We start from the raw sequence: 16,441 nt of genomic DNA, 5'->3' as shown, positions 1-16,441 counted from the left end.
ATGTAAGTAACCTATAGTTCTGGCAGGCTTTGTACACGACAAGTAGAAAACGCAAATGCAAACGGTTTGCATTTGCATTTGAATTATGTTATGGTTTTTACAAGTACAAGTAGGAAACACAACTGGAACTACAATTTGCAATTCCTTTTTAATTTTGTCTGCAAAATTACTCCATACTGATAATTCTATTCGCATGTCCATAAAAAGCACAAATGCATAGCTGAGACTTTATTAAGCTAACACATACACAATATTTCATTTAGTTTGATTTTATTATTCTGAAATAAGTCTTTAGATTCCTTTAAAATGATTTTAAATTATTCACTAGTTTAGCTTTAAAATAAGTTAATTAACAAGTTAGTTAATTTAACAGGTTGGGAGAAAAGGCAGTTGGGAAAATTAAGCTGTACTATGAATTGTAAGTGAGCAAGTCTTGGCAGATGCCTTTATCCAGAGCAACTTACAGTTTTATCTCAATCTATATAACAGAGCAGTTAAGGGGTTAAGGGCCTTGCTCAAGGGCCAAGCAGTTCGCAGCTTGGTGGACCTGGGATTTAAACTCACAGCCTTCTCATCAATAGTCTGACTGGAGATCCTAGAATCTAAATAAGAAACATTTTGGATTAGAAAATCAATAAAAAAAAATCATCTAATTATCTGCTTTGTTCTGCTGTCTTGTTTTTTTCTGTTTGTCATGTATGTCTCTCTACAGCATGGTGTCTAAGGAACGAGGGAGTCAGCTCTGTGCTGCTAGGTGCATCCAGCACTGACCAACTCATTGAGAACATAGGAGCTATCCAGGTGAATATTTAGTCATTTCTTGTTTTCCAATACATGTGTTGTTGTTAATTAGCCGGTGTTCTAATTACCATGTTCCAAGTTATTGATGAGCTACAAATTGCATTAGAAGCATTTCTGATTAATACAAATGAAGTGTTTGCAAATGATTATATGTTGGGATTTTTTTTATGTTGTGAATTCTCAAAGACATATAAATGCAATTAAAATGGACATATTAATCAAAGGAAATGTTTAAAACTATCTGGTTTATTTAAAGCCCATTTAATAGATGATTTAAATGACATAGTACTAGATATATAGTACATTTTTAATATGTCTCTGTCTACTATATTTTACCAATGTAACACACACTTGTCATGTCATTACTTATTGTCTAGTATTGATTTCCTTGTAGTATTGAGCCCCAGGAAAGAGTTTCAGTGTTTCCACTATTTTTTAAATCATTATTCCTGGGCTGTTAACAGCAATTGCAATGTATCAGTTATGTAGTAATTCTAAAGCATCTATTATTTATCATTTGCCACACAGGTTCTATCCAAGTTGTCATCCTCAATCATCCATGAGGTGGACAGTATTCTAGGAAACAAGCCATACAGTAAAAAGGACTACAGGTCCTAAAGGAAGGCTTTCTCTGCTTGCTGTCCTTTTGCTCCTATATCTGCTTGAGCTTTAACCGAATGAGACTTTGGCTCACGGGTCTGCACCTGGCACAGTCGCAGTTTGTGCTGGAGATACCAACTTGCACTCAGCAGAGTCTAAAAAATCAACTAGGAAGAATTAAATGTCTTTAGAATGACAAAGGAGGAACAATCGTGGCCCAAATCAGCTGGGCCAGCTCTATAAGTAGAATGCTCCTCTTCCCCACATAGGCGCCTCTGATACATGCACGTCCTTTGACTCACTTGCTTTTTCCCTTTTAGGAATCTTCTAGTAAACACACAGGATTCCAGAGAAAGTCTGTATGTATGCTACAAATGCATGTGATTCACCAGCCTAGACACATGCTTTTTGCCCTTTCTCTTAGAAATATAACCACTTAAAAATGCTTTTGGAAAATAGCTAGCATATAATTTCCAAGAGCCTTGGTTGAGCATTTCAGCCACTGACAAATTCGTAAAAGAATTACACCTGCATTTGTGAAGGTCGTTGTTCATTGTCTCTGAATGGAGGTGGAAGTTGAATTCTATTCTTTTGGATAGATGATGGCTTAACCATAGCATCAAAGATTCCTAAACATCCGATATTGCGAGTAGAACAGTTTTTGAATTTGTCAACCTGAATTAAATATTTAAGATTAGCATTTACCTTTTTTTTTTCTTAACAAGTAGCTCGTCTACATGTGGAAGCAGCAAAAGATTGAACAGTAACTGTGTTCTGTGTAGGAATCAAGTAAACATCTTAAACCTTACAATACATGCACATTTCTCAGAGTTCACTAAAGGAACACCAAAGAATTTGTATTATGTATGTATTGTTCGCTATTCTACTCTAATTCTTACATTAACATGAACACAAATATCCAGCTGAACAGTGATGCTTATTTAACTGGCTCATATAGTATAAAAAATCTATAAATATAGTATAATATCTATAATATATATAGTATAATATTAAGTATAATTCATCTTATATCCATCCATTGTTTGATTTGCCTTAATGCTCCAATTTTTGTAAAAAAATTTTGCATTTTTTTTTAATTTCTGTTTTTTTCTCTCATTAAAATTATCCTGTCATCTATAAATACAAATATATACATTTATAACTTAAAGCTTTCTACCGAGTTTATGAAATGGACTTTTTGGGACTGGAGTTGTTTCTGCTTGTCTCTTCATGTTGAAAGGTAAGATAGGATCGTACCAAAAATTGTTTTAAACAGATTCTAGTGGATTTTCACTCCAACTAATGTTTACATATTGGAGTTGCCTTTCTTTCTAGCTGAGCAGGATGTAATATGCTATATTTCTTGTGTTATTAGTCGGGCCAATGGCTCCCTCTGCTGAGCAGTGATGCTCTTTATCAAAGCCATAAACCTACAGCACCACCAAAAACCCTCAACGTACACACATGGAAGCAGGCCCATGTACAGTATGTGTAGAGTCTGAATTAAGTCCCATACAATGACATCTACTGATTTATTATCACTGTATCATCCTAAAATGGCACTTTATTAAACTTATATAATACTGTTTGCATTGAAAGCACTTATGCACATCTAGATTAAAACTACAAAGTGAATTAGAGCTCATTAGAGCCTCACTTTAACGGATCAAGTTTTATTTACTATTTGACTGCTAATAGAAAACAGTAAAGCCTGACTTTAAGAATTACCTGACTAAAAGCTATATTTTTTCCCTCTTCCTAAGTAAATTAATTCAACCTTAATCTATTTTAATATTCCAAACTTTTAGCGAGTAAGCTTGTTTAAGCTTTTTTTTTTTTTTACCTACTGCTGTAGGTAAAGTGAATAACTGAACAACATTGATTTTGCAGTTGCCTCTGTCTGTTCCACATGCTGATAATGGCTACTGTAAAATGTTAATGTCAATATCAACATCGTATGTGCTAAAGGCCTTAGAGTAATCATGTTGTTATTCGTCCAGTCTGGACATCATTGATACTGTAACTTGCATTAAAGCTTTTAACACCATTATGGTCTGAAAAAGAGAATTTATAATGAATTTGCATTGTCATTAATATCTGAATATTAGGGGTTAGAGCCGTGTGTTGCAGACGATTGATGACTGTTTAAGCTTTTGATGCATGTCATTAAAATCGAAAACAGCTTATTTTTTTATGATTTTTTTTTATCCCAGCTTAAGTGCCATTGACGTTACATGCACAAAGTTGTCACTTCGTATTTTTTTTTGTTTCATTTTGGTTAAATGATAAGATGATTTGATTCCTCAGTTTGACCTCAGTGTACTGTATTGTTTTAACATATGATTTGTTATGCCTGGGGTACTATTTCTTATTTTGTGCTTGACAGAAAATATGTACAGCTTAGAACTAATGAAAATAAACCACATTAAAAATGACTGTTGAACTTTTTTCATCTCATAGTGTAATGATCCATGTGAGTTCAATGCACCGCAGGGATGGATAGACGGACGGACAGAAGGTTGGACAGATTACTGAATGACACTTCGTAAACCTTAGAACACTATTTTTGAGCATTTTTCATTTTCTTTATTAAATTTATAGATTTCGGTGGCTTAGTGGTTGGCATGTTTGCCTCACACCTCCAGGGTTGGGGGTTCGATTCCCACCTTCGCCTTGTGTGTGTGGAGTTTGCATGTTCTCCTTGTGCCTCGGGGGTTTCCTCCGGGTACTCCGGTTTCCTCCCCGGTCCAAAGACATGCATGGTAGGTTGATTGGCATCTCTGGAAAATTGTCCGTGGTGTGTGTGTATGAGAGTGTGTGTGTGCCCCACGATAGGTTGGCACTCCGCCCAGGGTGTATCCTGCCTTGATGCCCGATGATGCCTGAGATAGGCACAGGCTCCCCGTGACCCGAGAAGTTCGGATAAGCGGTAGAAAATGAATGAATGAATGAAATTTATAGATTTCTAACACTGCAATAAATATAGGTTTTCTAACATGCCACATATCTGCATTGTTTGATATTAGTTTTTTTTGTAGGAAATTAAGCAGTTGAATTCAGAGATATACTAAGAATAGGCCCTCGCATTTGTGACCTGAATAATGCTGACCTTACATAAGATCTGAATTCTTATAAAAGGTTTTCGGGGTTAAACACTGGTTCACTTGTCATGTAATGCATTTTTACTCTATAGCACCAAAACACAATTTATAATGATTGCATTAAAAAGATGTGTAAAAATAAATCTATTCTTTGACATAATATTGTTTTGTAAAAGTAATTAAAAGAGTACCTAGTGTATTAAAATCAGATTGTATATACCAATATGCAATATTTATATATCCCAATTTTTTTTTTATTTTACTTTTGGTATTAAAATTGCATTAGTGCAAAGTCTGACTGAATCTCACTGCCATATACAATATTTATTTACATTGCATTAAAGAAATAAGAATCAAAGAATCAAAGAAAGAAAACCTCAGTTGAACCTACAGAAATGTTCTGGTGACATTATCAATGTAAATACAAATGATATTACAAAACATTTGCATAATTATACAAATACTGTATATAAACACATTCATACATCTGAAATATATATATATAGTTATATAGAAGTTTCAGTTCTTTCATTAGCCATTTCATTCCTGCTCAATCAGTCTATCCTCTTCTCACTGAGACCTTAAAAAAGCTTTATGTCTATGTGCATTTTTCATCTATTCAAATAAGTATACAAATATTTTATGCAAATATTTCAGAAATTCCATTTTTAATATCAAGTTTGACCAGGTTTGTAAAAAAAAAAGTTCTGATTTCTGTTCTGGAGACAGATTCATAGTGCACTTGTTCAGTTTGGCTTGTTAAAAGCCTGAATTAACATTTAGATACAGGAAAATAATTTGCAGTTGTCATACTGGAGCACTGTGTTGTGGCTTATTCTTCCTTTTCCCTCTGTAGTATTGACTGGAAGCTAGGATGCTGCCTGTCGAGAAGGGACAAACAGTACTTTGCCCATGGTATATTTTTAGAAATAAGTGATGAATGATAGCAAATGAAGCAATGATAAATGTACCTTCTAGGCAGTTTGGTCCTATCCAGCCATTCATACAAGTGCACTGTCCATTCCTTGGATTGCACTGAGCTCCATTTCCACACTCGCAGGTTTCTGAACATTTTGGTCCATAGTGATTCAGTGCACAGGCTTAGAATAAAAACAAAACAATTGTTAATTTTATGTCACAAAAGCTTTCAGGCAAAATGAGCATAAGGGCCTTGCTACTCATTGATTTTATTAAATGAATGAAAAGATCTTAGATCAACTTTTATCACAGCGGCTCCCCATCTTTCCTGGTCCGCACAGGCACTTTCCACTCACAGGGTCACATGGTGTGTCTTCATCACAGTCACAAACATGGGCACAGTCAAGCCCAAAAGTGCCTTGTTCACACTCTGGAAGAAGACAAACAGGAAAGATGAAGGATCATGACTACTACAGAGCTTCGACCTATAAAAACTGTTCCTCACCTTTTTCACAGTGCTTTCCATGATAACCCGGAGGACAGAGACACCGACCTGTCCTGGCATCACACTGGGCCTTGCCATGGCAGTTGCAAGCAAGTTGGCAACGGTGGCCATGGAATCCAGAAGGACAAACTTGAAATAAAAATAAAGAAAAAATAAAGAAACCTGAAGTCATACATGACATCCCTGACACGGTTATATGGGTGTGACAATACAGAGCCATACTGTACTTTTTAGATCTCACCATGTTGGCAGAGATGCCCATAGAATCCTGGCTCACACTGGCACTCTCCTGTCACTCGGTCACAGGTGCCATTGTTCCTGCAGTCACACTGCTGGTGGCAGTTAGCACCATATCTGCCTCTTGGGCACTCTGAGGAACACAAACACAGCAGCACAGATGAAGGAAGTTTAAAGACATCTTAACTGTAGACATTCTTTAAGTTACATAATTTAAGTAACATCAGAAATCCCCTTCCTGTTTATACCACTACTTTACAAAAGATGTCATTTCTGTAAATGATCTGCAATACACACACTAGCTGCTTGCACAATTTATCCGCAATTTGTCCTCATTATTTGGGATCTCAGTAAATCATGACCCTGGTTGGCAAAGCTGTTGAGAGAATTAATGATTTAATGATTAATGAGTTGCTAATGAGTGTGCATAATTGAACTAGAATTACTGTTAATTAAATAATTTGTTTATTCTGTTGTAATTTTGGTTAAAAGGAGCACAGCTACATGGCAGTCCTACTTAGCTAGGTAGTTAATCTTACTCTACAGTACATGTCACACACTAATGTCTTACATTAGGCCATTATAGGCTAAGTGACACAAATTATAGCTATTAGGGTGATGATTGTTTTATTCACTTTTGTTTTAATACAAAATTTGTGAGTAATAATGTGAGTGAACCTTTCACAGATGCTGTCTTTTAACTAATTCTAGGCAATTTAATTCAGCTAAAAGCTGTATATAATACTGTAATGTTAGTAGACATCACCTACTGTAGGAAACACTATTAACTCTCAGAAACTGTTTCTAACCACTTCAATGTAATTTACCTATATCACAGTAATCCCCAGTCCAGCCCAGGCCACAGGTGCAGTTTCCTGTTACAGGATCACATAGTGCACCATTACTGCAGTTACAGTGCTGAGAGCAGTCTTCTCCAAACCAGCCCTGTGCACAACCTGAAACACACAAAAATCAATCATATCTTTAAAAACAGCTTTTAAGAGACAGACATGGCAGCTGCACCACCAACTCTTATTATCATTATCATTAAGCATTATGCTGTGGAGGACTCAAACCTTGCCCACAGTCTTCTCCGTGATGAATAAACGTGCACACACAGCGGCCTGTGACAGGATCACTTCTGGCTCCTTCTCCACACAGAGCTACCTCCTGACAGTCCTGTCCATACCAGCCAGACGGACAGGCTGATGAGAACAAAATCAAAATGAGCCAATATTATACAGATTCTATAAAATAACTTCTGTAATGTAACATCAATTATATTTTCCACTTCAACCTGTTTTTGGACAGGATTATTTGTAAATGCTAAGCTAGTGATTTTATTTCCATCCATACCGGCAATACCATTCTTATTTTTTCTCCGCTTCCTTAAGAAAATGACAAGCTATTTATCTACTGTAATAGAGAAACTCGCCATTGATCCGCTCATTTTATTTTGCAGGCACACGTCACCTCTTGCATAAAATAAAAATACTGCATTTTGTGATTTTATCTCACAGAGCAGGGAAACGCATTTCTGTCAATCACAAAAACAAGAGATGTTTTAGAAGATTTTCCCCTTATAATCTATTTGCTATGGGTTGTGTTCATTTTCTCATACGTTCTTCATGTGACACCATCCAAGGGCTCCTGTGGATTTGATCACCAGAATACTGCCATAGCACTAGTTCTACATTTAAATTTTATTCAGTTTTATTTCCATGGCGATTTTGGTCATTCTAAGAAAAGTAGCTTTATAGTAATATACAATCAAGTTCTAAATTTTACATTTATCTATTTATCTCTAATGAGCAAGACAGAGGCAATGTTGGAAAGCAAATTTCACCGAGACGATATCAGAAAGAGATTTTGAGAGGAATCAGCCTCAAAATAGGGGCAGTGATGGATCAAGTAGTTAAGGCTCTGAGTTGTTGATCAGAGGATCAGGGTTCAAGCCCCAGCACTGCCAACGTGCCTAACAGTAGAGCAGGGAGCTGTATCATAGCCGCACCTGTGCTCTGTGTGAAAAATTTGTGCTGCAATGTATATGAAGTGAAGTGACATATGGCTAAGTACGGTGACCCATACTCAGAATTAATTCTCTGCATTTAACCCATCCAAAGTACACACACAGCAGTGAACACACACACCCGGAGCAGTGGGCAGCCATTTTTATGCTGCGGCGCCCGGGGAGCAGTTGGGAAGTTCGGTGCCTTGCTCAAGTCGTGGCCAGCCCGAGACTCGAACCCACAACCTTAGGATTACGAGTCAGACTCTCTAACCATTAGGCCACGACTTGCCCCAGGCGACGACTTGCCCCAGGCGACGACTTGCATTATGTGGCGATAATAAAGGCTTCCATACCCCAATTTATTTAAAGGGAACTGATTCTCATCTCTGTGACACCGGATAGTGCAATCATAAATTATTTCACTTTTATAACTGTACTGTATGGTCATAAAGTAACAGGAAATTAATTTTAGCTTTAACATTAAGTTAAATAGAGATTTTGTTTCATCAGCTGTTCACTGGTGTAGACTTGAGTGCAAAATCGCTTGAGGTATTTGCAGACCATAGGATATCGTAGCAATTGTAGATCCACCGCAACCATCGTAGCAAAACTTCTCATCAATTGCAGTGCAAAGGCATCTTTATGTTTAGTGATTCATTCATTCATTCATTTTCTACCGCTTCATCCGAACTTCTCGGGTCACGGGGAGCCTGTGCCTATCTCAGGCGTCATCGGGCATCAAGGCAGGATACACCCTGGATACACACACTCTCATTCACTCACGCATTCACACACTACGGACAATTTTCCAGAGATGCCAATTAACCTACCATGCATGTCTTTGGACTGGGGGAGGAAACCGGAGTACCCGGAGGAAACCCCCGAGGCACGGGGAGAACATGCAAACTCCGCACACACAAGGCGGAGGCGGGAATCGAACCCCGACCCTGGAGGTGTGAGGCGAACGTGCTACCCACTAAGCCACCGTGCCCTAATGTTTAGTGATATCATACATAATAATCTCATGCATATTTAGGCTGTCCTTGTGGAAGCATACTCAGCAAAAGCGAGTATAATCCATTCCCTAGTTTTAGCATTGCTTTTCTAGCAATTCCTATTGTTTGTGTGACTTCTATTATCCAGAGTTCCATTACCATGGACATATCCCTTTGAATTAGGTTTAAGGTTCATTATATTGCCATTTTGTCTTTCTGCCAGAATTATGTAAATAAACAACTCCTGCATTTGGTAATCAAAATAGTGTAATGCTGTAACTTAACTATCCATTACATCAGCTTTAGGGGTATAAAGCTGTGTTTTCTAAACACATTAGGGTACTAATGATAATCTGATAATCTGTCATTTTTCATCATACAGTACATGAAAAAAGCTACTGGAAAGTCACTTATTATAGGTTTGTACAGCTACAGTATGCAGATGTGAAAGACTAAGAAAGGCAAAAAATACTAGCATAGCATAGAACTCTGAATCTTGCTCAACCATGCCAATCTTGCTTTTTTGTTCAGCGCTAATCTAATACACATGTGAATTTGATTCAAATCTTATGTGGATTTTGAGTATTAAAGACTAACAACAGCTAATCAGATTCTTAAGCAAATATGAAGTCACTAAAACAAGTATATTAGATAGAAATTTCAAAATAACATGTTTTTGTGTAAACAGTGATAACTTCGTGTCTTAATTTGTTACTCACTGATATTGCAGTTGGCTCCAATGTATCCTGGACGGCAGTCACAAGTGCCCGTGGTAGGTTGGCACATACCGCCATTCAAACACTTGCATTCATGCTCACAGTTTGGACCAAAACTTCCATCTTCACATTCTGTGACCAGCAGCCAGGCATAGGCATTAGCAAAACTTTTATACTATATACCATTATATAGCAAAACATATTTCTAATATTCTAGGAGAAAATGTACACAGTTTAATGTTACAGTTAAATGTTAAGTAACAGACTCTTGCCTATATCACACTTATCACCACGGAAGCCTGGTGCACAGTGACACACTCCAGTGACAGGATGACACAGGTGATTAGCCTCAGAACACTGGCACACCTGATTGCAGTTTTGTCCATATGTACCAGGCTGACATTCTGCCAAAATATTCAGAACATATTCTATTAATATTCATTCATTCATTCATTCATTTTCTATCACTTATCACACACACACTCTCATTCACTCACACACTCACACACTCCAGACAATTTTTCCTGAGATGCCAAACAACCTACCATGTCTTTGGACCACCGGAGGAAACCTCCGAGGCACGAGGAGAAAATACAAACTCCACACACACAAGGTGGAGGGGGGAATCGAACCCCAAACCCTGGAGGTGTGAGGCGAACGTGTGTGTGTGTGTGTGTGTGTGTGTGTGTGTGTGTGTGTGTGTGTGTGTGTGTGTGTGTGTGTGTGTTTGTAAAGAGCAGTCTCCAGACAACATGACCAAGCTTGAGAAGATTTGCAAAGAAGAATGGAAGAAAATCCTTCAATCCAGATGTGCAAAGCTTGAGTAAAAGGTCTTAATACTTATGTACATGTGATAGTTCTAAAATTCTTTTTTCATGATGAGAAAATGAGAAATATGAGAAAATTTTGAATGATTCTAGTATCAAAATTGAAAAAAGTGAATGGGTTTGAATACTTTCTGACTGCATTGAAAACACACATATATATGTCATGATTTACTGTATATCAAGCAGTTTGACTGCAAGAGCTGAACAGCATTTGTTTAGATATTTAGACCATAAAATATATTCTGAATAACCATCCTAATTAAACCGATGTTCTAGTATACCCAAAGTCACACTAACTCATTTGACTAATTAGCAAATTTTATGCTCTTACTTTGCTCACAACTCATTCCAGTGAAACCAGGAGGGCAGCCACACTCCCCTGTCACATGATTACAGGATGTTCCATGAGCGCAATGACATCGTTGAGAACATGTTTGCCCATAAAAGCCAGGTAAGCATGCTGTGAAAAGGGAGGGCAATAAATATTTCAAGAAAGTTCAGCAATACATTTAAAAAAAAAAAAAAGTAAATGCCAACATGAACGTTTTGCAAAGTGCAATGAAGGATAAATGAACTGACTTTTCTCACAGTGGAGCCCTCTCCAGCCTGATGGGCACAGACAGACCCCAGTTATGTGGTCACATGGTGCTCCTTGTTCACATTGGCACAATTTCTGACAGCCAGGACCAAAATGCCCTGCTTCACAAGCTACAGACACAGTCAGGATCAACAGCATTAAGCACAACATTGGTTTTCTCACGAGTTGTCATTCACACACTCATTAGGATGATGTGTGTGGCCACTTCTTACCCATCTCACACCTCTGGCCCACCCAACCAGCTGGACATGTGCATTTTCCATCCTGGCGGTCACACACACCATCGTTCTTACATTCACATGCATGCTGACAATTTGCACCAAAGAAACCTGGAGAACACTCTGTTAAGAAAGCAGAATGAAAAAGAGATACTTGATCGTACTAATTTTAATAACACATAAAATAAACTGGTAAGTACTATAGCAGATCGTCTCACCAAGTTCACACTCTATCCCTGTCCATCCACTAGCACACAAGCAGTGCCCGCTGACCTTGTCACATGATCCACCATTCTGGCAAATGCATAGCTGGCGACAGTCCACACCATAAAATCCATCCAAGCATTCTGGAAAAAATCAAACTTACATTAAACTCTAAACCACAATGGAGGCCATGAGTTATAATGTCTGCAAAAATTGTCTATTACATTAGTACAGCATGTGTTACTGAAAATGAATAAATGAATGAATGAATGAATGAATGTTTTTAACGATAAAAAGTGTTTTTGCCACTTTATTTGCAAATGCAGCTTCCAAACTATTTTACATTCACAGACTTACTTACAGTACGTGGACAGCCCTGTTTAAATCAGACTGCAGGTATAAATACAGAGACAGATGGTTGGTGGAAAGTTAATTTTTAGTCTTGCATTAAATTATGTGTTATGTTTAGTGTCATTATCTTGGTGAAAAAAACAACAACATATGCAGCCAGATCTTGGCAGATGCAAAATATCCTGGTATTTAGCAGAATATGTGACACCATTATGCCCGGAATCACTAGCTCCAAAAAAACAATAAAAATTATTTCCCCCACCCTGCATGTTTGTATCTGTTGACTGACTACTTTTTGGGCTAAAAGCTCTATTTTCATCGCACTATAGGATACAAGATATCAAAAATGTTGTAGTGTTTGTAGACAAAATCAAATTCTTAGTTTCATTCCCTTCAAGCACAATGTACTTGAAAGTACTGAAATATATTTAATGCTCTACCTTCTTCACATGTTGGCCCAGCCCAACCTGGCTGGCAATGACACTGCCCGTTAACATGATCACAGATGGCATTATTGTAGCAGTTACAGCTCATATTGCACCCAGGACCAAAGGTGCCATTCTGGCATTCTGTAACAAAGCACAAACATAGAGGTTAAAGCAAACATTGAAGAACAGAGAGCTACAAGAAGACCTTATACGTGACATCCAACTTTCCACATTGCAGGCATAGTTGGACTGGAGCCTTATGGCATCAATTACTTAACATGCACAAATAATGAATGTCTAAACAGCAGAACATACTAGAACACCACTGGTTCCCATAAAAACACTGAACATCTGGATTAGCGCTCAACGATAGAGTCCAGAATGCTAAGAGAAGTACTTTGCAGATGCATCTTGTGTATCAGACTTACTGGAGGTGCAGTGGGGGCCAAGCCAGCCAGCTGGACACAAACACACTCCTGTTACAAGGTGACACTGTCCACCATTCAGGCATTCACACTTCTGTTGACACTCAAGACCATAGAATCCTTGGGGACAGGCTGCAGAGACACACTCATGCATGTATATCTATGATACTGATCATTGTAGAGCTGTGATATTTATGATATTTTTACCACACACTACCAGAAATCTGGTCTGTCTTACATTTTTCACAGTATGTCCCAATCCAGCCTGGCAGACAGGTGCAGGCTCCACCCACATTCTCACACTCTGCTCCATTCTCACATTGACATTGGTGGCGACAGCCTGGCCCAAAATAACCTGTGGGACACCCTTAAAAAAAAGCACTGTTCATGTGACACATGCCTATTATTATACCTTTATTTACCGTAGCAAGAAGAAGCTACATACTTTGCTCACAGTGGGTCCCGATAAAACCTGCATCACAGAGGCACTGCCCTGTCACTGGGTCACAGTTCACTGAATTGCTTGTACAGTTACACACACCGAGGCAGTTGGCTCCCCAGAATCCAAGCTCACACACTGTGACAAAATATTAGACGCATACTGTATTTCCCATCCTGACAAAATCTCAACTCCATATTCCTTAGAATGGATGTCTGATGTGACTTTACCCTTTTCACATTTAGCTCCAGTCCAGCCATCGTCACACACACAGAAGCCTGAGACAGGATCACAGCGTTTGCTGTTCTCACAAGGGCACTGAAACTGGCAGCCAAGACCAAACCAGCCATTTGGGCAGACTTCAAGGAATAAAGCAAAAAATAGTTTGGAAAAATAAGTTATTGACACGAAAACATACTGTACAGCTGCTGATTTGTCATGAAATGCTAAAGCTAAAGTATTCATGTCCTGGGAGTGGTGACCAGTTCAAGCCTATTAGTTACAGCTATGTCAGCCCTTACCAGCCTGACAGAGGCTTCCAGTGTATCCTGGTGGACACACACAAGTTCCGTTCTGCTTGTCACACTCCCCACCATTCTCACATACCGGACATGATTCAGCACAAGCCAGGCCCCAGCGGCCCTTCTCACACTCTGGAACACAACACATTTGACATACTGTACAGCAAGGTAGTTCATGACCCGGAGCAAATTTTCCATTTAAACTAGATAGATTATAATATCGAAGGGAAGAATTCAATTAAAGTACATTTTCCATGGCTGACAAACTGCTTCCATTGCTTCGTATTTAGGATAAACTTTTATTAACGGATCACATATCAGGTCTTAATGCTGCATGCTACTATATAAACAAAAGTCTGTGAGTCTGCCAGACATCTGAGCCAAGCTAAGCAGCTCCTGCAGTTTAAACATGACATTTCTAAACCTCCATTATTCTCTCGAACTACATCACACTATACTCCCACATTTATAGTCCCGATGTCTGATTCTACACATGGTGTTGCTGCTACATTTCAGTTGAGAGCTGCTACTCAGTAACACATATTTAAACTGTCTCATTAAGAATGATGAGCTGCGTGTTAGCCTGGCGTCTGACTAAGAGCTCAAAAAGTAAACTGGCCTTTGGGAAGACATATATTTTATAATCTTTGGCCAGAGTTTAACAATATTTTAAAACAGATACGTTTTAAAAACAGATATGTGTATGTCCTGGAGACTTTCTCTTAAATGTGGCTAGAGCTTAAACAAACAGGTGAAAGTGTGAAATTGTATTATCGTAAATGGATGTTTCTGGAAACGTAAAGGTCAATTGATCAAGCAATACAGATTCAATACAATATCAGATCCTATCTGATTATCCACAGCCTACATTGTGGTCTGCATATGTTCCTGCATGTGTTCATGTTCATTGTAGCCCATTGCGTACCTTCACCACAGTGTTCTCCCTTCTTTCCAGCTGGACAGTGGCAGCGTCCCAATATAGAATCACAGTCTGCTCCATTACAATCGCAGTGCTCAGAGCAGCCAGCACCAAACCTCCCTTCTGGACATTCTGGTAAATAAACACACTAAATTTCACACAGTGCCTTTGGAATAGGCACAGACCTGGTTATCCATGTGAGTAAAGAGCAACACTTTGATGCTGTCTTTCTTCATTCCTGTTGTCTCGGTTGTTTTGCAATACGGCTCATTTTAAACAAGAACTTTGGCATTTTTTTCTTGCTACTGTCACCATAGTATCAATCTGTGCCCCTGAAATAGAGCATGATTTAGAATAATGCTGTCGTCATAAACATGGGTGTGTTGAGGCTCTTCAGACTTCAGATAAGTTTATTAATAATGATGTCACAAGTTTAGGGCTGTGTATCAAGGCAATCTTAAAAAGTCAGGGCTAAAAGTTATAGTTGAGGAAATAGTCGGATTGAGATTTGGGGCTAATTTTATGAGAGCTACATGGTTCCTGTTTCAGTCCATTCAATAGAAGATCCAGGTTAATCTGATATTCTGTGTTGACTGAAGTGGGATTAAGGCTGTGGATCGAAAGAACACAAAGATAGGAGAATTTACCCAGGACACTTGCACGTTCACAAACCAATTCACAACTATGGACAATTTAGCATAGCTTATCTGCCTACTCACTTGTTTTTTTCTGGAAACCAGAGAACCCGGAGGAAATCACGCTTAGCACAGGTAGTAGACAATAACCTGATCTCAGGCCAGGGTTCCTGGATCTTTGAGAAAGCAATGCTATACCCTGCATTATCATGCCACTTGCTAGGATTGACTATCTTGGTTCATTGCTAAACAATGTAGAAATCTGCCTTAGCTCCATTAGGACAGAGGGTCTGGGTGAGTAGGTAATCTTATGTCCAGATTTTACAACAGTACTCACTAATAGGATCACTAAGAGTAGATAAAATAGTTTGAACAATGACTCAGTGCTTTGGGTCAGACTTCCATGCACCTGTCCTGTCTTTTGGCACTAGGCAGACCACATGGTATCCAAAGCAATTAAAACATCTCAAACAAAGTATCATGAGCCAAGATAAAATATTAAATTAATAAATAATGTGTAGAGCTAATACAATTTGATTTGATTTGTCTTTCTTGATGCTGTGTGTGAATTTGGAAGCCTGGTGTGCCTCCTCTTGCAGTCTCTTGTTACTAACTACTGGCAGATGCAGCTCTCTGATTGTTTAACAACTTCCAGATCAAGAATATTTCCGTAACCACCTTGGCTGACTGTATAGCTAAAACTGTTGGCGATTGGAGAATGTCTCTGTAGACTGAAGCCCACGGCATTAAAGGTTCCTATTTTCCACTCTTCCAGACAGCTGCTACAGTGAAGAAAAATACCTATAATATCCTTTGTATTATGCCATTTTGGAACTTTCATTAAGAATATGTGAGAGGATGAGTAGTGATAGATTTGAGAGGAGTAATAATCCAAACATAGGGCCAAATTCAGAGTTGGTGACCTACAGTAAGTACAAAGGTTAGATAAATATTTATGTGGAAAAAGATATGCATATTCATAGATGGCTTAT

General features: G+C 38.3%; 2 protein-coding genes across 11 annotated transcripts in view; one reads left to right on the top strand and one right to left on the bottom strand.

The window, feature by feature from the left end:
* The window catches only part of kcnab2b (potassium voltage-gated channel subfamily A regulatory beta subunit 2b), a 66,300-nt gene extending 62,464 nt beyond the window's left edge, over positions 1–3,836 (top strand). For all 5 annotated transcript variants that reach the window (XM_047807545.1, XM_027170762.2, XM_047807544.1 and 2 more), the window contains 2 exons: positions 713–801; positions 1,330–3,836. In XM_047807545.1, coding sequence (XP_047663501.1) covers positions 713–801; positions 1,330–1,419 — 179 coding nt within the window. In that variant the 3' untranslated portion in view covers positions 1,420–3,836. The remainder of the gene's footprint in view (positions 1–712; positions 802–1,329) is intronic.
* A 975-nt stretch (positions 3,837–4,811) lies between these two features.
* megf6a (multiple EGF-like-domains 6a) overlaps positions 4,812–16,441 on the bottom strand; it is a 29,623-nt gene continuing 17,993 nt past the window's right edge. For 4 of the 6 annotated variants that reach the window (XM_027170763.2, XM_047807419.1, XM_027170764.2 and 1 more), the window contains 20 exons: positions 14,821–14,946; positions 13,896–14,027; positions 13,605–13,733; positions 13,381–13,512; positions 13,174–13,302; positions 12,939–13,067; positions 12,523–12,651; positions 11,746–11,874; positions 11,522–11,650; positions 11,291–11,419; positions 11,043–11,171; positions 10,157–10,288; positions 9,888–10,016; positions 7,239–7,367; positions 6,990–7,118; positions 6,167–6,295; positions 5,926–6,054; positions 5,722–5,850; positions 5,474–5,602; positions 4,812–5,383 (listed from right to left, as the gene is read on the bottom strand). In XM_027170763.2, coding sequence (XP_027026564.2) covers positions 5,310–5,383; positions 5,474–5,602; positions 5,722–5,850; positions 5,926–6,054; positions 6,167–6,295; positions 6,990–7,118; positions 7,239–7,367; positions 9,888–10,016; positions 10,157–10,288; positions 11,043–11,171; positions 11,291–11,419; positions 11,522–11,650; positions 11,746–11,874; positions 12,523–12,651; positions 12,939–13,067; positions 13,174–13,302; positions 13,381–13,512; positions 13,605–13,733; positions 13,896–14,027; positions 14,821–14,946 — 2,531 coding nt within the window. In that variant the 3' untranslated portion in view covers positions 4,812–5,309. The remainder of the gene's footprint in view (positions 5,384–5,473; positions 5,603–5,721; positions 5,851–5,925; positions 6,055–6,166; positions 6,296–6,989; positions 7,119–7,238; positions 7,368–9,887; positions 10,017–10,156; positions 10,289–11,042; positions 11,172–11,290; positions 11,420–11,521; positions 11,651–11,745; positions 11,875–12,522; positions 12,652–12,938; positions 13,068–13,173; positions 13,303–13,380; positions 13,513–13,604; positions 13,734–13,895; positions 14,028–14,820; positions 14,947–16,441) is intronic. The other 2 variants (XR_003444376.2, XM_047807421.1) reach the window with 2 other exon arrangements.

The sequence above is a fragment of the Tachysurus fulvidraco genome, chromosome 23, assembly GCF_022655615.1.
Source record: "Tachysurus fulvidraco isolate hzauxx_2018 chromosome 23, HZAU_PFXX_2.0, whole genome shotgun sequence".
Classification (NCBI taxonomy): domain Eukaryota; kingdom Metazoa; phylum Chordata; class Actinopteri; order Siluriformes; family Bagridae; genus Tachysurus; species Tachysurus fulvidraco.
Note: the sequence above shows the minus strand (reverse complement) of the source record. Positions and strands in the feature narration are given on the sequence as shown.